The sequence below is a fragment of the Geotrypetes seraphini genome, chromosome 4 (genome assembly GCF_902459505.1).
Source record: "Geotrypetes seraphini chromosome 4, aGeoSer1.1, whole genome shotgun sequence".
Classification (NCBI taxonomy): Eukaryota; Metazoa; Chordata; class Amphibia; order Gymnophiona; family Dermophiidae; genus Geotrypetes; species Geotrypetes seraphini.
The window spans coordinates 34,961,620-34,982,698 of NC_047087.1; the positions used below are offsets into that span (position 1 = coordinate 34,961,620).

The following is a 21,079-nucleotide window of genomic DNA, read 5'->3' on the forward strand; positions in this document are numbered from 1 at the left end:
GTCCCCACTCCGATTTTGTGCCTTTTCTTTTTCTTCATCTTAAGTGTCACAAATACAAAAAGTACCCGGCAACAGTATGTGTTGTAAACTTTGATTTTTTTTTTTTTTTTTTTTTTGTATCTCAGAGTCCCTAATTAGCTGGAAAATAAACACAAAAATCTTCATTTTATCAACCATCAAGAACAGAATTACTAATTATTTCCTAGGTTAAACATTCAAATTACTTTTGACGTAGTGGATAGCAGCACTACACACAGACTGAACTAAATACATTAACGCATTTTTATAAAGAGCTTGTTTCAGTTCCTGAATTGCAGCACTGGCCACATTTCTGGTAAAATCTTTAGTATTTTATACTTAACTAGTATCTTGTTATATGATTAGATCCTAAAACAAAATAAATATATATATATATATTTTGTTTTAGGATCTAATCATATAACAAGATACTAGTTAAGTATAAAATACTAAAGATTTTATATATATATATTTCTGTGCAAAACAATTAAATCTCTAGAACAGTGTTTTTCAACCGCTGTTCCGCGGCACACTAGTGTGCCGCGAGATGTTGCCTGGTGTGCCGCAGGGCCGCCATCAGGGCAGTACTACCAGTCCTGCATTCAGGGGCCCGGAGCTGACAGGGGGCCCGAGGCAGGGGCGCCAGTAGCTCACCAAGGCAAAGTGAGTCGATCACCCAGGACTCACTTTGTCTTGGCAATCTAATCTATCGAGCCGATAAGTCTTCTTCTCCCCGACGTCAATTCTGCAGTCGGAGAGGAAATTCGGGCCAGCCAATCGCTGCCTGGCTGGGAGGAACTTCCTCTCTTATTGCAGAATTGATGTCAGGGAGAGCATGCGTCGGCGTCGGCTTTGGGGCCTGTTATCCATTGGTGGGTCCTGTTCCCCGATGGCAGTGGCAGTGGCTTGGGGAACGGCAGGGAGAAAGAAAGAAAGGGGGCAGGCAGGGAAACAGAAGGAAAGAAGAGAAACAGAAAAAAAGAAAGAAAGGTCAGGGAGAGAGGAAGAAAAAGTTGGGGGAGGGAATGAGGTGTGGAGGAGAGAAAGCATACAGGCTGATAGAAGGGAAGAAAGATTGGATGCACAGTCAGAAGAAGAAAGTGCAACCAGAAATCACCAGACAAGGTAGGGAAAATGATTTTATTTTAAATTTAGCAAAGTGGAGGCAGTATTACCACAGTTTTCAAAGGAATTTGCCCAAATAACTTAATAGTTAACTGGGTAAATTCCCAGAGATGAAAACTTCCCTTCACTTACTATGCACAGTTCTGAATTTATATCTGCTGTCTATATTTTACAATATGGTCACCTTTTACTAAACCGCAATAATGGTTTTTAGCGCAGGGAGCCTATGAGCGTCAAGAGCAGCGCTGGGCATTCAGCGCAGCTCCCTGCGCTAAAAACTGCTATTGTGGTTTAATAAAAAGGATGGAGGGTATATTTGTCTATTTTTGTATGCTATAAAAACCAAATACAGAGAGACTGAGAGCTGTTGACGAAGAGCTACGTGTGTGTCTTTCTTCGATTCCAGCCAGAATATCAGCTTTGTGTTCAGCCAAACAGGCCCAGGTTTCGCACTGAATAAAGTATTTTATAATTTTTCACTATTCTGTTTACTTAATATTTCATAATAAAGTAATTATAAAATACTTTATTTGTGTTTATTTGATTCCTATTCAAGAGAATTACTTTATTTATAGTCAATATAGGCACAGAGTTAAATTTTTTAACATTTTCTAATGGTGGTGTGCCTCGTGATTTTTTTCATGAAACAAGTGTGCCTTTGCCCAAAAAAGGTTGAAAAACACTGCTCTAGAATAATCCATTCAGTGAACACCAAGAACAATTTTTAGCCCTTGCAGCCTTCAAACATATTCACACACATAATAAAAAGAATTTAGAAAAGCATCAGAAATGAGCAAATTTCCTAGTCTTAAAAGAAAAATGTATTTTACATATAAAAATAGAACCCAAAAAGCAAAACCAGAAAAAGCATTAAGAAATGCTGGTGGGATCAAAATAGAACTGTCTTCTCATTTGCTTGTTCTGCCCTTAGGGGAACTGATTTTATTTATTTCGTTTCTTAAGACTTTCACGTGTCATACAAATGAGAGGACTCAACTAGAAGATGATTCATTTCCTTCATATATCTGACCAAGTAATTTCATGGATAAAATTCACCTATTTATCTCTCTTGCTAGTACTGTAGTGGCATCAGAGGCTTACAGTTCAAACTCTTCTTACTGACTTACAAGTGCATTCACTCTGCAGCCCCTCAATCTCTCACCTCATTTATCTGACCATATACTTCTCCACACTTCTTCTCCACTGCCAACACCAGACTCAGTCCTTTCTTTCTTGCCATACCATATGCCTGGAACAAGCTGCCAGCGTCAATACGTCATGCTCTGTCTCTAGCAATTTTCAAATCCAAGCTAAAATCCAACTTTTTTGAAGCTGCTTTCAACTCAACTCCCACTCACTGTCAGATACCTTTACCCATTGTATCATTCCTTCTACCAGAAACTCCCCAACCCTGAGATGTCCTGTCTGTCCAAATTAGATTGTAAGCTCTTAAGAGCAGGGACTGTCTATTGAATGTTAAATGTAGAACGCTGAATACGCCTTTCAGTGCTATAGAAATGAGAAATAGTAGTAAACAGTGATTATGTGGACAAGGATAGTCTGACAACATTGACAGAAAAGTAGAGGATGCAAGGAAGGAGATTGAGTCTTTTCTCCCCTTCCCTAGAAGTGCTGAATTCCAGAAAGCAGGCACCAAGAGCCAGAGACAATAACTCCCTACCTCCCCACTTCGCCTCCCTCATGAGGCCATCCCTTTTTCCCTACTTTCCACATCCTCTGTCTAGTTCGATTAAAGCTGTAATTCTGATAAATAATTGTAAATCTGCCTGTCTATGCAGATCCTAATCTAATTGATGTAAACCGCCTAGAACTCGCTGGGTATGGCGGTATATAAGAATAAAATTATTATTATTATTGGATTAGGGAAAGATGATCTAATAGTTTACAGTTCAGCAGAAGATGGTTCAAAAAGTCAACTGCTGGAGAGGTTTGGAAAAACTACAAAAAATAAATAAATACAAATTAAGAGGATAGTACACAGAGAAAAAAAAAAAAAGAAGCAAGACACTGCTGGTCTCATTAGCCTAGAGGGATCCCACAAGGACCTACAAGATGTGATTTTCTACTCTGCTATGTCGAGGGAAATCTACAGAAGAACCCAAAGTATTTATGGATCAGCTGTTTGCCTTTCTACCTATGTGAGGCCAGATTTTTTTCAGAACCTGTTCTGAAGAAATTCAGTAGTGAACACCTTGTTTGTTTGGATATATTTCAGTTACACTCTGAACAATGGAGGCATCAGAAGAGAAACCAAAGAGGTAGGGCGGAGGAAAAACCTCTCAAAGACCACAAAATGCCTGCTCCTACTTGCTCAGAAATCCTGGCTCCAGGGTTGAATATCAGACATTTTTTTTTAATGTATTGCTCATAAAAAGTTTCAGTTTAATCAAAACCTCTATATACTGTTATTTAGAAATACTGCCATAGCTGTTTACAATATATGTATATTATATAACAGATCCAGCAAAGAGAGCAACAGAAAAGAAATGCAGCAGATAGGAGGAGATTTACAATCCATCTCTAGAATAAGACAGTCACGCTAGCAGTCAGGTGTCCCAGGTTTTCAACTGGTTCTGCCTGACTCCTTCTGCTATCGATCTGTCAAAGAAACACAGTAAATGACAGCAGATACCTAACGGTCCATCCAGTCTGCTCAATAGTCACACTCATCATATATTTATGGATAAATTGTATTTCTGGGAACTAAACCATAGCAGTCCACCCAGTACTGTCTTTACGTTTCCACTGCTGGAGTTACCATTGAAGCCCACTCCAGCCTATCCTAACCAACAAAAGTCCACCCCAGCTCATCCTAAACCAAATCACCATACACGGGATGCCCAGTACCAGCCTCAGTTTGTTTTATACCATTCATTTTCTAATTAGATATCCTCTGTGTTCATCCCATGCTTTTGGGAATTCCGTCACTGTTTTCATCTCCATCACATCCTTAGGGAGGGCATTCTAGACATTCACCATCTTCTCCGTGAAAAAGAATTTCCTAACAAAGTCTTCCGCCCCACAACCTCTATTTCCCTTTCTCTGGAAAAGATTTGCTTTTATATTAATACCTTTCAAGTTTTTAAATGTCTGTACCATATCTCCCCTGTCCCTCCTCTATATTCAGGTCTTCCAATCTCTTCTTGCATATCTTGCGCAAGCCCCATACCATTTAGGAAAGTTTCAAGATCCTTCCTAAACTTCTGGTAAGAGAGCTTTATTCTTAGATATTATGGCAGGTTGGGAAGGGCCTGCTACATTAAAGACATAACTCAGAGTTCCGATCTATATGTCAAAAAGATACAGATAGCAAAGTTTGGCCTTGACAAATGCAGAACACCCAATGATGAGTATGGTATAAGGTATCAAGATCAGAAAAAGCAGAGAGCCAGATTACTTCATTTTGTATACGAGGATTAGTGTTTTAAATGTTGTCCTATGAGATGCTGGAAGTCCGTCCTCTTCTTTAGCAGTGGTAACATGATCCCATTTACTTGTCCACTGCTCTGTTTTGAAGAAGCTGAAGACTTCAAAGATCAATGGAACAGATCCCTTTAAAAGTAGTGAGTTATACTGTAGTAATCGATATTACTCATTACCATAGAAACAATAAGGGGCTCAAAATCGAAAAAGAAAAACGTCTAAAAACCAGCCTATATCGGCACTTGGACAATCTAAAAGACAAGTCATCCAAGTGCTGATAATTGAACAAGGTTTTAGATGCATTTAAAAATGACCTAGGCCTTCACAGTGCTGCTGAACGACCAAAGCTAAAAGGGGCGTGTCAGAAGGAGTGTTGAGGGCTGGATTTGGGCAAGATGTGGGCTGTCCCAGACTTAGTCGTACTGCATATATAACCAAAAGTTTTACAACACTGCCTAGACAGAACCTGGACGTTGTGACAGGCCATCTAAAACCAGGTCTAAATAACAAGAACATAAGAACATTATGCCCAGCAGTCCGCTCACGCAGCGGCCCTTGTTCATAGACCAGCAACCTAAATAAGACTAGCCCTACCAGCGTACGCTCTTGTTCACCAGGAACTTGTCTAACTTTGTCTTTAATCCCTGGAGGGTGTTTTCCCCTATGACAGACTCCAGAAGAGCGTTCCAGTTTTCTACCATTCTGGGTGAAGAAGAACTTCCTTACGTTCGTATGGAATCTATCCCCTTTCAACTTTAGAGAGTGCCCTCTCGTTCTCCCTACCTTGGAGAGGGTGAAACAACCTGTCCTTATCTACTAAGTCTATCCCCTTCAGTACCTTGAATGTTTCGATCATGTCTCCTCTCAATCTCCTCTATTCGAGGGCGAAGAGGCCTAGTTTCCAAAGTGACCAGATAAGCACTGCAGACACAAGTACAGATCCCCACAGATTGCCCCAGTGATCATTGACCCCCCCCCCCCTATAAAAATCGTAACAACAACTTTACATATCTGCCTCCAGAACATCAGCACCCAGCAGCCTGGCATAGGAAAGCCTAGTAGAGCTGAACAGAGGTGGCTTAAGTGGTCTTGGGGGCTGGGTTAGTGAACCATGGAGAGGAGGACCCAGGCACATAAGCCACTCTAATCACTGCATTCATGGTGAAAAATATGTACCACCCAAAAAAAACCCTAACCCTTTTGTACTGCCATATAAGTGGCTCCTGCAGCCATAAGGGCTAGTGGGGTGGTAGATAGGTGGGTCTAGTAGATTCTGGGGGAGCTGTAATGAGCTGTTTATGTGGGAATCTTTTTGTGAAGTTTACAGCAGTGCCCTGTAAGGTACCCCACTACTCTGGTGCAATGTTTGGGTGTCCAGTCCATCACTTTTCTGGCCCCTCCTGCGCCCAAAAGGTCTTTTTCTAGGCGTTTGTGACGGACGAATTTATGGTCAAAAATGGGGTATAAAGATGGACGACTTAGCGATCTGGACGATTAATGGCTGGACGTACAGTTAGACGATGTTAGACGTATTTTTCGAAAATTGACTTTTTCCCATGTCCGACTTTTGTCCAACTTTGGGCGATTTAGGCCCTAAACAGACTTGGATGTTTCTTTTGATTATACCCCTCCACGTGTTCTTAATGCTTTGTCAGAGAATAAGTGATCTCATGGAAAGATTCATTTCTTCAAAGATACAAGACAAGTTTAAATTTGAGTTCCTCATTCAAGATGACTCCTAAAATTTTTGCAGATGATATCCATGAGATTAGAGATCCCGACATAAGAACAGGTACAATTTAAAACATTTGATTTTCACCTATTAAATATCATTCCCTCATTTTTTTCTGAATTTCATTTCATTTTGTTCCGAGATAACCAACCTGTAACTGTGTCAGGCTTGTTAAAATAAAAAAAATTTAAAAAAAACCTCAATTCTTTAACCTAGGGATCTAAAGTAGTGAAAATTGGCATATGCAAAAGCTGCTTTGTACTTATGCCATCTTGCTTTCCATTATTTGTTTATCTTTTAAGATATAGCAATATTTAAATTAGTTGTCTTGTTCAAGAAAGTATTATGATAATTTTTTGTAAAGGTCAGATCAATAAAACAGTGCATTTCCTTTGGATGTGACTTGAGGCAGTATTATTTTGCAAGCTTTAAAATATATCATCTAATGAGTATAACTTGTCTTATATTCAGAGAATATAATGTGTCAGGTAGGAATCAATGCTACAACCTCTGTGACTAGCACTGCACACCACCAAGTGGCAGAGTAAGGCAAAAAAATTACAAAAGGTGACCAGATCCTTAAAGACACCATGTTTATGCCAAACATTTTCCTATTTGTTCTTTTAATGCTAGTCTGGCAAAATTAAATGAGAACTGGTTAATCATTCAGGGTGTGCAATCTGTGCCTAGATTCCCTAGCAAATTAAATGGCATTTTGCCAGAAGAAAACCACCCTCATTCTGTAACCATGTTTTATAACACTATTATAGCATCCTATACAAAACATAATTTCTGCCTTTTAATACTCTTCACCTTAATCCTCTACACTTCTTGGTATAATGTTATCAGGCCTGTCCAACCTCGTCCAACCAGCTCGTGAGTCAGAATCCAGCCCACCAAGTAATTTTTTGTGGCAATTTTTGGGGTGCTTACAGAATTTCTGCTTCCCTGCCATGGTTCTGTAATCTTGTGCCACATGGTGCTTAAGTTCAGGTTCAGCTTGCAGTTTCAAACCATGAGATCAACCTAAACTTCTAGCACAATGCAGATCAAGCTTGCTGAGAGTCATGTTCCAGTGAGGAAGAAGGAATCTTGCTATTTCTTCTGCTGCTGAAGCCGGATTTGGGGGGGGGGGGGGAAGACTGAGTGAAGACAATGACAGAAAGTGAGACTAGATGAAGACAATGCACCATCATTTGATGAAACATGTGGCAAACTATGATTGTGTGCATTTTGGCCCTCTGAATGTTGGAATATATAAAATGTGGCTCTAGACAGAAAGGTTGGACAAGCCTGACTCCCAAATTAAGAGGTATATGCAACACTATTGTCCAGGTATTTCAACACATACATGATCAAAGACATAAGGGTAAAAACACTGCACATGGAAAAGTGAAAGAACAAACCAAATATTCAAGCAAGTGGACTTGGCCACTTACTTCGGTTGCTTAAGTCTATATGAGCATAAAACTTCTAAATTAAAACAGACACAGATCTTCATACAACTCTGCATTTAACAACAAAATATACTAGCAGAGATTCATTTTATTACTACGTATGGCAAAACAATCCCATGTATATATGTCTACAGCCTAAAAGAACCAAGGCATTTGTTTCATGTATAGCAGAATCCCATTCTAGAGAATTCTGCAAAAGAACAGCATCTTACAGATTAACAAAGGTATTACCAAACCTCTGCTGTTTTTGCTGCTACAGACTAACATGGTTGCTCCCTTGCAATTGATTTCTGGCTAGCATAATTTTTCTTCAAATCCAAATTCCTCACGGTGTATGCTAACAGAACAAAAACTGCTTCAAATTAAAATCTCAAATTAGAAAAAGTGTCGGCAGAGCATTTTGAAGTGATTTTCTCCGTTTCAGAGTTTATACATTTAGAGCAAGTTGAAAATACATGCCAGACACACTGCAGTGAAGTCAACTTTATCTGACACCTCCTGTCCCGGCCTTCAGTCTCAACAACAAAAATTCAGCTAATCATGGTAGGATGATTGAACAATACTCCCTACTCTCAGCTGAGAGCAAACAAAAGCCCAGCCAAACACCAGCATAGCCCTTCATCTCTTATCTCTCTGCTTTGCCACCAGCTTCCACTCTTAGCAGGAACCAGTGTAGATGTGCAAACACTAGGCCAGTCCTAGAGAGCTGCAAACAGACTGTCCCTAATGAATGCCAGCAGAAAGATTTTAATGCCCAATACATGCAGATCTCTCATATGCATATTCATAAGGAATATCCTGAAAACTCGGTCTGCTTGTAGTCCTTGAGGACTGAACTTGGCAGCAGTGGTGGTATGGGAATAAATGGATAAGCCTATTCTACCCTACCTTGATGGTCAGGCCATCACCAGTGATCTGGCTGTTCCTCCCATTTCCTTCTGTTCCCCTCTTCGAAGCGTGACGTCAATTGTCATCTATGTGCATTCAGATCTACACATGGACTGGCAGATATCAATGACAGCCGCACTCACTATTTTTGTCAAACATGCCTAAAATGAGTATTAGTATAAATCATAAATGCTTTAACACAAGTCTACCTCTTAATTAGTTTGATATATTTCTCCCACATTTTTAATGCAGACATGTGAGGAAAAAACACTATTTGGTGACCTGAAATGATTCTGCTTTCCTTGGGAACAACAAGGGCTCTCTTTGTACAAGCATTCTGCTGTGTTGGACAGGCAGCCACAACAGAAAAAGGGCCAGCTCACAGGATGACAGCAAAAGAAATGCAAGTAGCGCAGCTGTGTGTCAAACACAGCTGAAAACTCAGGCAGTGATGGTGATGTATGGAAAGTCAACAGATAACAAGATTCAGTTTAGATGGCTAAAACATAAAATTATTGCAGATTTTTAATCTGCCATACGGTGTCTCTAAAGATTATTCCTATGATCTGTAGCCAGCTTTATAATTATTAAGTATGAAATTACTGTATATCAGTAGTGTAATCAGTACTCTATGGTCTTTCTACTGGTTTGGCAAGTTGGCAATGCCTACAAATCAAGAGATGGACAATGGTTTCTTCAAAAGCAATCAGAAGAACAGGTTCACAATTCTACAAATAGAAATGATATCCTTCCTACCACTTGGACAGTCGGAGGCTTGCAATCACATTATGAGAGAATGCATCGCAGCTAGGGTTGGAGCTCAAACTTCCAATCCAGACTCAGCAAAAGTCTACTAACAGGCAGATCCACAAGTCCTAAACTTTCTAAGGAAGCAGAAAGAGGCACTAGAAGGAGCTCATCAAAATTTAAACTTTTCTGTACTGATCAAAAAAATTCATAATCCACCTTAAGTTAACTAAACGAAAATATACAAGTCTAAAAAAACTTAATAGCAAGAAAGGGATTTACACCGAGTGAAATATTTTAAGCCTAGGGTGGCATTAGATCACCTCCCTAAAAAAAACTATACAAAATGTAAATACATAAATATACACACTTGGAATAGCCAAATATTAGTGCAGCTGGCCAGGAATACTTAAAAGGGGATATGCACACAGCAGAATATTTTATACATTGTGTACATTAGTCTATTTGCAAATATATCGATCCTGTGTTTTCTGCCGTGGAATCCTATTCTCAAGAAAGGTTTTAATTTACAATATTTTGTGTGCCCAGAAAGAAACAAAATAAAATTTGCTGTCAAGGTCCAGTGCATCTCATGCATCCAAATGCCGAATCTCAGGTCGGGTGTCCACCTCTCGTGACTCAGTACGAGCACGCATATAGTCATTGCTTTGTCGAGCATTGCGCTGTCTGTTCATCCATTTCTTAACTGCTAGATAAGTGTTTACTGCATACGCTGCAGTAGCCAAGAAACCAAATATCTAGCAAGGAGAGAGTGAGAAAAAAAGATCATGTCATGATGGCAAAACAAAATACATCCATCATATAAACCAGCGTGTTTTCAGATCTTCCTCATGTGGTAAGTACAAAAAATTAGCATTTAAACTTTCCAAAGAAAACATTCAAAAGAAATTATGAGTTTGAACAAAGAAGCTTCCAGCACTTGCACTGCCTTTTGGAGGTGTGAGGAAGCAGTAGAGTGCTTAAAACAAACAAATGCCAGCTTACATGACTTTGAGAGTAAAATAAAGATACATCTAGTTGACACCAATACAAAACTTTTAGAAAAGAAATAAAGATACCCTTCAAGAAATCCCTGAAAAAGAAATAACACCGCAAGTAATCAAACACCGCCACTCACTAAAGCCAACTACCCTAAACAAATAGCCATACTCATTTCTTTCTTTGAAAATGACCAAATTTCTTTTTGGTAAGATCTTTTTGTAATACTTCCTTGATAATTCTTTTGTAATCCGCCTTGAACTGCAAGGTAATGGCAGAATAGAAATCCCTAATGTAATGTAATGTTTGCAATTTACAGCGAAATAGCAGACGACTCTGTAGTTAGTCCTATGATCAGCCACCGCTTTCCCATTCCCTAAAGAGAAACTAACAAAACAAAGTTAAAGCAGGTGTACTCTAAGGACAGCAGAACACAGATTCTACAAATGGGTGATGTCACCAATGGAACCCCCAAGTCTGACTCTGCCCAGCACGACTGCACATGCCTTCCTGCCCACCTGACTCATGCAGAGAGAAAAGAGGGAAGAGAACATTCTCCTTCTGAGAGGAGTAGAAGACATATCTCTGGGTAAGTATACATTATTTTGCTCTGAGCTTTGTTAAGCTTAGGGAGAAAAGCTAAATTTTACTTGCTCTCCATAGAATAACAACCTTTTATAGTTCTACAGTTTTTAAGCTTGAACTTTCTGTTAGAGATTTCCTACTGCCTACCCCTAGCTCAATTCTTTACTTATAGTCTTAATTTATAGTCAATTATTATAATTAGAATAACAGCAGAACTCTTTATTACATATTATTACTATATTTCATTACCTGCTAAGAAACACTAAATAAGCATACAATATAATCCTAAGGCTCTAATACTGTGTTTCCCTGAAAATAAGACACTGTTTTATATTAATTTGGGCCCAAAAAAGGCACTAGGTCTTATTTTCAGGTACAATGATCATATCTCCCTTACTCTCCTCCACCCCTATTTTTCCTATTTCCTTTCACTGCCCCACATGTGCAGCATCTTTCCTCCCCTCTCACCCACCACCTTGTGTAGTATCTTTCTATCCCTCTCTCTCATCCCCCTGTGCAGCAGAATCCTTGCAGCTTCTATCCCTCCCCTTGTGCAGCAGAACCCTTGCAGCTTCTATCCCTCCCATCCCCCATCCCCCTGAGAAGCATCTTTCTATCCCTTCCATCCCCCTCCGTCGCACACCCCACACCACCCCCTGCTGACCCTTTCATCTTTTCCTCCCATCTGAACCCCAACTGCGAGCCAAAATACCTGGAAACAAACGGCTGCATCGCGACCTGCCCCTCTCACGTCTGGGCGTTCCTCTGCCATTATCACTGATGATGTCATCAGCAACGCGGCACTGAATGGCCGGGTGTGAGAAGGACAGGCCGCAATGCAGCCTGTGCTGCCGACACTGCCATTTGTTACCAGGTATTGTAGTCGCATGGTCGGGATTCGGATGGGAAGGAGAGATGGAAGGGTCGGTGGGGGTGGGGGAAAACGCTGCTGCTGGCGACTAGGGCTTATTTTCGGGTTAGGTCTTATTTTCGGGGAAACATGGTATATTCCTAGTAGCTTAATAAGATTGAATTAATTAATCAATTCAATAATAAGATGCAGACAGTAGTCCAGCAGCAAGAGGGGGGCTATCCAGTCTTTTGCACTGAGTGTTACATGAATGATTACCTCCCTGTTGACAAGAAATTATATGTGCGTGCTCGTTGCAAACAGTTCCTAGCTCTCAGAGAACAAGTATGTTCCCTTGAGGCTAGAGTAGCAGACTTGGAGAAGCTGAGGGAGAAAGAGCAGAGAAGTACCTAGAGGAGACATCCAGCGATATTGTAGAGAAGTCCCACTTGCATTCTGGCAGCCCCTGTGCTGCCTTGGAGGAAGGCGAGCATCACCCTGGTGAAGCAGGAAATAATTCTATAGCCAGGCCCTGCCCACCAGGAGATGCAATATCCTCTCACACTAAGGATCTGTCTCCAGGGGCTTCTGATCAGGAGGGAAGGATTAGGACAGCTGTTGTAGTTGGTGATTCAATCATTAGGCATATAGATAGCAGGCGTGAGAATCGCCTGGTTACTTGCCTGCCTGGTATGAAAGTGGTGGACCTCACGCATCACTTAGATTGGTATCTGCATGCACCAAGACAATCCTATGACATAGGAAAATGTGGGAGGGAGGGTCTGGAAGTCAAATTAAGGCTCTTGGGTAGAAAGCTGAAATCCATATCCTCCAGGATAGCATTTCCAGTTCCACGTGCAGGACCCAAGAAGCATGCAGAGCTCTGAAGTCTCAATGCGTGGTCGAGATGACGGTGCAGGGATGAAGGATTTAGATTTGTTAGGAACTGGGCAACCTTCAGGGAAAGGGGAAGCTTATTCTGAAAGGATGGACTCCACCTTAATCAGGATGGAACCAGACTGCTGGCGCTAATGTTTAAAAAGGAGATAGAGCAGCTTTTAAACTGAGATGGGGGGGGGGGGAATGACTCAGTGTGAAGTATCCTTGAAGGATACTATTGAAACAGGAGATTTAAGGAGTCCCAGTAGAGGTTTCAATAATGGTGAAAGAAGGCCAGGAGTGTTTTAGTTGCAAATAAATTGGAGAGAAATTTGAAGGACCAGACTGATACGACTTTAGAGCCTTGGCAATCCAGCAGTGTGACTGAATGGCAACCATGAAGGAAGTGGAGTCCTGAAGATCTGAAAGCGCAGTATTTTTTCCTCATTTTTATGTTCCAGTTACTGCTGAAGATTGAATTCTTTTGTATTAAGGAACTCATAGTAACTATTTTTTTAGGTACATCAGAAGCAGAAAACCTGTGACGGAATCCATGGGACCGCTGGATGATCAAGGAGCATAATGGGTGCTCAGGGAGAATAAAGCCATGGTGGAGAGACTGAATGAATTCTTTGCTTCAGTCTTTACAAAATAAGATGTAAGATCTACCTGAACTGGAAATGGTTTTTAAGGGTGATGATGCAGTGAACCTGGAAGATGTACTAAGCCAAGTTAAAATGTGATAAATCACCTGGACCAGATGGTATACATCCCCGGGTACTAAAAGAACTCAATGAAAACTGCTGACCTGCTGTTAAGTGATCTGTAACCTTTTGTTAAAATCGTTTGTAGTACCTGAAGATTGGAGGGTGTCCAATATTACGCTAATTTTTAAAAAGGGTTCCAGGGGAGATCTGGGAAATTACAGACCACTAAGCCTCACTTCAGTGCCAGGCAAAATATTGAAAATATTTATAAAAAATAAAATTGTGGAACACTTAGACAAACATAATTTAATGGGACAGAGTCAGCATGGGTTCAGCTGAGAGAGGATCTTGCCTCATCAATTTGCTTGACTTCTTTGAAGGTGTGAATAAACATGTGAATAAAGGTAAGCCGGTTAATATTGTGTATCTAGATTTTCAGAAAGATTTTCATGAGGCTCCTGAGAAAATCTAATATAATAAGCCGCGCATGCGCAGTTCCTATGCGTGCGTCCGTTTTCCGTGAGCTGTAGCTAGGAAGTGCGCATGCGCGGCTTACGGTCTTCTTCCTGGCCCCCCCCCCCTTCCGCCGGAGTGAGGGGCCGGAACTTAGGGGAAGGAGAGCAGGCTCGGGATGCGACCGGACACGGCCAGGCAAGAGCCTCCTTCCCCGCCGCACCCAGCCCCCGGCGGTCCCTGTCGGCAGAGAAGGAAAGACAGCTCGGCGGCGGGTTGCCGTGACAGCGCTAAGGCGGCTTAAGGCGTCGCCGCGACTGTCGGCATCGCTCTAAACTCCCATGCAGCTGACCACGGAATTGTGCACGGGAGCCCCGCCCCACCCGCCTCCTCCAGGCCGACGCTGCGCTCGGGCCTAAGTCAGCCACCCAAACATAAGAACATAAGAGTTGCCTCCGCTGAGGCAGACCATAGGTCCATCCCGCCCAGCGGTCCACACCCGCGGCGGCCCATCAGGCCCATTGCCTGAGCAGTGGTCCCTGACTAATTTTATAGCTTACCATTTAAACCTATCCCTATAATCTACCTCTATTCTTATCTATATCCTTCCATCCCTTTGTCCTCCAAGTACCTATCCAAAGCTTCTTTGAAGCCCTGTAGCGTGCTTCTGCTTATCACATCCTCCGTCAGCGCATTCCATGTATCCACCACCCTCTGTGAGAAGAAGAACTTCCTGGCGTTTGTTCTAAACCTCTCCCCTTTCAATTTCTCTGAGTGCCCCCTTGTACTTGTGGTCCCCCTTAATTTGAAAAATCTGTCCCTGTCTATTTTTTCTATACCTTTCATGATCTTGAAGGTTTCTATCATGTCTCCTCTAAGTCTCCTCTTTTCCAGGGAGAAGAGCCCCAGCTTTTTCAGTCTGTCAGTATATTAGTTTAGTTGCTCTTCTCTGGACTTTCTCAAGTACTGCCATGTCCTTCTTGAGGTACGGTGACCAGTACTGAACACAGTACTCCAGGTGCGGTCGCACCATTGCGCAATACAGTGGCAGGATGACTTCCTTCATCCTGGTCGTGAGACCCTTTTTAATGATACCCAACATTTTGTTTGCTTTCCTTGAGGCTGAGGCGCACTGCTCCGACGCCTTTAATGTTTGGCCACCATTACTCCCAGGTCTCTTTCAAACTAAAGGATCCGACACTGCAAAAACGGTTGATCACCCACTGCGCACGGGAGCACCGCCCCGACCGGCTCCTCCAGGCTGACTATGCCTTTAATAAAGGGGGAGGGAATGCTGCTGCACAGGGAAGTAGGGTGGGGGTAGGTAAATGTTGCTTCACAAGGAAGTGGAGTTGGAGGACATGATGCTGCTGCACGGGGGGGGGGGGGGGAGACAAAGGGGGCCAGGGAGAAAACGTGCTTTTCTTTGGGGAGAGGGTTGTGCTGGGGGGGCCAGGGAGCAATCTTGGATTGCTTTGCGGAGGATAAAGAAGGGGGCCATAGAGAAAGACAAAGAAAGGCAGGCAGGCAAGGGGCCACAGAAAGATAGAAAGACAGCGGACAGGGAGAGAGATAGAAAGAAAGAAAGACAAACAGTGGGAGGGAGAGAGATAGAAATAAAGAAAGATAGACAGCGGGAAGGAGAGAGACAGAAATAAAAAAAAGAAAGAGACAGGGGCAGGGAGAAGCACAGACAGAAAGAAAGACAGACATACATATATTCTAGCACCCGTTAATGTAAAGGGCTAACATACTAGTTAAATAATAATAGGATATAACACAATGCTCAATTATGGACTAGGAATTGGTTATCAGATGAAAAACAGAGGGTAGGGTTAAATGGCCATTTTTCTCAATGGAGGAGGGTAAATACTGGAGTGCCGCAGGGATCTGTAATGGAACCGGTGCTATTTAACTTACTTATAAATGATCTTGAAAACAGAATGATGAGCAAGGTGATTGAATTTGCAGATGACTAAACTATTCAAAGTTGTTAAAACGCATCCAGATTGTGAAAAATTGCAGGCAGACCGTAGAAATTGGAAAACTGGGCATCCAAAGGACAGATAAAATTTAATATGGATTGATGCAAAGTGATGCACATTAGGAAGAATAACCCAAATCATAGTTACCAGATGCTAGGGGGTTAGCACCCAAGAAAAAGATCTGGGTGCCATTGTAGACAATAAGAACATAAGAATAGCCACTGGGTCAGATCAATGGTCCATCTAGCCTGATGATCTGTGCTGAACCAATACCCTTGAGTACGGAGACCATCGAGATGAGCCCCCCAAGCGTAGGTTGAGGAATCTGTTGTGAGGACTTTCTGATGAGGGGGCATTTGAAACAGTAAACCTCCGGAGAGATTGGAAGAGAGCATCCACCAGTGTAGAGAGTGTCTCAACGAAGGAGTCACTGTAATGTGCTGAGAGAGTGGATCGAAAGCCTGCGCCCACTGAGATGCCAGGGTCCACTGAGGAATTCTAAGGTGAAGTCTGGGAAAAGGAGTCATGTGAAATGTAGAAGCCATGTGACCTAGGAGAATCATCATGTGTCTCGGTGAGAGTGAAGTGAGGGATGACACTTTGAGGCAAAGGTGAATGAGAGTATCCCGACGGTGTTGTGGAAGGAATGCTCTGCGTTGTACAGTGTCCAGTACAGCTCCAATGAACTGTAGGTTTTGAGAGGGCTGTAGCTGGGATTTTGGAAAGTTTGTTACGAACCCCAAATGTTGGTGGAACCAAATAGTCCGTTGGGTCGCTAAAATAACCCCCTGAGATGTTGCATCTTTGATGAGCCAGTCCAAGTAGGGGAAGACCTGGAGACCATGGCTGTGCAGAGCTGCTGCCACCACTACTAGGCACTTGGTGAACACCCTGGGAGATGATGCCAGGCCGAAAGGCAACACTCTGTACTGAAAATGATGATTTCCCACCCAAAATCTGAGGAACTTGCGAGAGGCTGGATGAATGGGAATATGAGTGTAAGCCTCTTTGAGATCCAAAGAGCATAACCAATCGTTGTGATCTAGAAAGGGATACAAGGATGCTAGAGAGAGCATCCAAAATTTTTCTCTGACAAGAAATTTGTTGAGAGCTCTGAGATCCAGGATACGTCGCAGATCCCCCATCTTCTTCAGGACAAGGAAGTAACGGGAGTAAAACCCCATGCTCTGCTATTCCAGAGGAACCTCCTCGATGGCACGGAGACGAAGCAGAGCTTGAGCTTCCTGAAGAAGAAGGGTGGTCTGGGACGGATTGGAAGGATACTCTCTTGGGGGAAGATCTGATGAAATCTGAAGGAAGTGAATAAAGTAATCTTCACTGATGATAATGAGTTCCCATCTTTGATAGAAATGATGGAAACGACCCCCTATGGGAAAAAGAGAGGACAGAGGCAGAACAATTGAAGTTATGCTCTGTGTTAGATGGTCAAAAAGACTGAAAGGCCTTGGGTGCAGCAGTAGTCTGAGGTCTACGCTGCTGTTGCTGCTGCTGCTGCGGTCTCTTAGGAGGTGGCCTTGAATAAGCTGCTGCCTTCTGGGGATAATGCCTCTGATAAGATGGAGGAGGCCTATAACCCTTAGCAGTGGAAGGCTTCAGCTTTGGCCTGATGGAGGAAAATGACTTTTCATGCTCAGATAAGCACTTTGTAGCTGCCTCAACAGAGTCATCAAACAACTCATTGCCCTAGCATGGGATGTTGGCCAGGCGATCTTGTAGATTCGGGTTCAAATTGACAGTGCGGAGCCAGGCTAGATGGTGCATTGCCACCGAGTAAGCTGTGATCCTGGAGGACATCTCAAAAGCATCATATGCAGCCTGGACCATATGCATGTGAAGTTGACCTAGAGTGGAATGCATATGCTGGAACTCTGACAGGCAATGTTCTGGGAGGTACTTGAAGAAATTGGGCATAGCATTGACCCAATGTTTGAGATATGATGTAAAGACAAAGTTGTAGTTTAACTTTCTATTTGTCATCATAGAATTTTGATACAGCCGACGGCCAAATTTGTCCATGGTTCTTCTCTCTTGGCCAGGTGGGACTGTGGCATAGACTTTGGCTGGATTGGTTCTTTTCAACGAAGACTCAATGAGAAGAGATTGATGGGCTAGTTGAGACCTCTCAAATCCCTTACAGTGGATCATTTTATATCGAGATTCCAGTTTCGCTGGCACAGCAGGAACGGAATATGGTATATCAAGATTTCTTTTGAAAGTTTCAGTGAGAATGCCATTCATGGGTAATTTCATTTGGCATAAAAATTTGGTAAAGGAGACCGAAAAAGAAGAGGGGTGACCCTGTTGAGGCGAAGGTCAACGAGAGCCCCTCGAAGTACCTCTCATAGCCGAGAAAGAAGGTGAAGCCTCTATGGAATATTGATATCTGAGGTCTGAATCCATAGGCAAAGAAGCCAAGGAAAGACTGCTTCTGGAGTGAGCCAGAGAAGCGGAATGTTTCCATTTGAAAAAACCAGTTAGTGAAGAAAACCTCACAGGAGAAGAACTTGACTGACGAGAATGTTGTGGTTCTGCAGTAGATTTCCTCGACAAGGAAGCTGGTTGCCTCGAGGAGTCTCGATGCCTCGAGAAACGAGGCCTGTCTCGAGAAGAAGACCTAGGCCTCAATGAATGTCTCAAGAGATGGTGTGGAGATGAACTGTGCCTCAGAGAACAAGGTGGTGAACTCATATAGAAACATAGAAACATAGAAATAGACGGCAGATAAGGGCCCACGGCCCATCTAGTCTGCCCACCTTAATGTCCCTCCCCTACCTTTGCCCTGTGAATAGATCCCATGTGCCGATCCCATTTGGCCTTAAAATCAGGCACGCTGCTGGCCTCAATCACCTGTAGTGGAAGACTATTCCAGCGATCAACCACTCTTTCAGTGAAAAAGAATTTCCTGGTGTCACCTCGTAGTTTCCCGCCCCTGATTTTCAACGGATGCCCTCTTGTTGTCGTGGGACCCTTGAAAAAGAAGATATCTTCCTCCGCCTCGATGCGGCCCGTAAGATACTTGAACGTCTCGATCATGTCCCCCCTCTCTCTGCGCTCCTCGAGCGAGTATAGCTGTAATTTGTCAAGCCGTTTTTTCGTATGGTAGATCCTTGAGTCCCGAGACCATCCGGGTGGCCATTCTTTGCACCGACTCCAGTCTCAGCACATCCTTGGGATAATGCGGCCTCCAGAATTGCACACAGTATTCCAGGTGGGGCCTCACCATGGATCTATACAATGGCATAATGACTTCCGCCTTACGACTGATGAAACCCCTTCGTATGCAGCCCATGATTTGTCTTGCCTTGGACGAAGCCTGCTCCACTTGATTGGCAGACTTCATGTCCTCACTGACGATTACCCCCAAGTCTCGTTCTGCTACCGTTTTTGCTAGGATCTCGCCATTAAGGGTATAAGACTTGCATGGATTCTGGCTGCCCAGGTGCATAACTTTGCATTTTTTGGCATTGAAGTTGAGTTGCCATGTCCTAGACCATCGCTCCAGTAGGAGTAGGTCGTGCATCATGTTGTCGGGCACTGAATCTTCGTCTGTTGTGCATTTGCCCACTACATTACTCAGTTTGGCGTCATCGGCGAATAATGTTATTTTACCTCGAAGCCCTTCTGCCAAGTCTCTTATAAAGATGTTGAATAGGATTGGGCCCAAGACTGAGCCCTGTGGTACTCCACTAATCACCTCCGTCATTTCGGAGGGGGTGCCGTTCACCACCACCCTTTGGAGCCTACCTCCAAGCCAGCTCCCAACCCATTTCGTCAATGTGTTACCTAATCCTATAGAACTCATCTTGCTCAGTAACCTGCGGTGTGGTACGCTATCGAATGCTTTGCTAAAGTCCAGGTACACGATGTCCAGGGACTCCCCAATATCCAGCTTCCCCGTTACCCAGTCAAAGAAGCTGATCAGGTTGGATTGGCAGGATCTCCCCTTAGTAAATCCATGTTGTCGGGGATCCCGTAGATTCTCCTCATCCAGGATCTTATCTAATTGGTGTTTGATTAGAGTTTCCATTAGTTTGCTCACTATCGATGTTAGACTCACTGGTCTGTAGTTTGCTGTCTCCATCTTTGAGCCTTTCTTGTGGAGTGGAATGACGTTAGCCGTCCTCCAGTCCAACGGGACGCTGCCTGTACTAAGGGAGAGGTTGAAGAGCACGGACAGTGGCTCCGCCAAGACATCACTCAGCTCCCTAAGCACCCTGGGGTGCAGGTTGTCCGGCCCCATTGCTTTGTTAACCTTGAGCTTTGACAGCTCACCGTAGACACTGCTGGGCGTAAACTCAAAGTTACTAAACGGGTCAACTGAGCCAACCCTTGTCTGTAGCTGAGGGCCGAGCCCTGGCGCTTCTCGGGTGAAGACTGAGCAGAAGTATTCATTTAATAGTTGGGCTTTTTCCGAATCCTTTTCCACATAGTCTCCGTCTGGTTTCCTAAGACGTACAATCCAACTCAAATCCAGCCTCAAAATCAGCCTCGAAGAAGAATGTCAAGAAGTCTTCGCCCTGTGCCTTGAAGAAGGCAATGCCTTATGCGTAGAGGTAGGGCTGGAAGTTGGAGATCGAAGTCAAGACACTGATAAGGATTCAGCTCCTTGTGCAGATGTATCTCGAGGCACTTCCAAAGACTCAACGCCTTGAATAGAGTATGTAGATTGATCTCGAGGCACTCTCAAGGACTTGACTCCTTGTATTACTGCTGAATGCTCAGGCTGGCCTGCAGGAAGCAGGGTCGAGGTAGGAGTTAATTTGGCAAGCATGTTACCAAACTCCTGATGCAGAATAACTTCCAACATACTCTGCAAAGCCAGCACCAAGACCACTGGATCTGGTACTATTGGTGTAGCTATGGACTCCAAGGAAGACGACCTCGAGGAAGAGTGTTGCCTCAATTTTGAGACACGTTTCCTGGATAACCTCAGACTCACCGGTTCTAAAGGTGGTATGTCCATAGGGGTTGGCTTAGCTATCTTACCTGAGGGAGACACCAAGGTAACAGTGCCTCAGGGGAAGATTTAGCTGATTTCCCCGAAGACTTCCCCATCGAGGAAAGTTTGATTGAGGTTGATGTTGACAATTTTATTTATTTATTTATTCATTCGATTTTTTTAGCTCGTCCTCCCAAAAGAGCCCAGAACGGGTTACAATGAATATATTGGTGCATTAAAATTATAATTA

At 43.1% G+C, this 21,079-nt stretch overlaps 1 protein-coding gene across 2 annotated transcripts in view; it reads right to left on the reverse strand.

The window, feature by feature from the left end:
- Positions 1-7,815: 7,815 nt before the first annotated feature.
- CMTM4 (CKLF like MARVEL transmembrane domain containing 4) overlaps positions 7,816-21,079 on the reverse strand; it is an 84,610-nt gene continuing 71,346 nt past the window's right edge. The window contains exon 4 of one of the 2 annotated variants that reach the window (XM_033942461.1): positions 7,816-10,169. In XM_033942461.1, coding sequence (XP_033798352.1) covers positions 10,002-10,169 — 168 coding nt within the window. In that variant the 3' untranslated portion in view covers positions 7,816-10,001. The remainder of the gene's footprint in view (positions 10,170-21,079) is intronic. The other variant, XM_033942462.1, reaches the window with a different exon arrangement.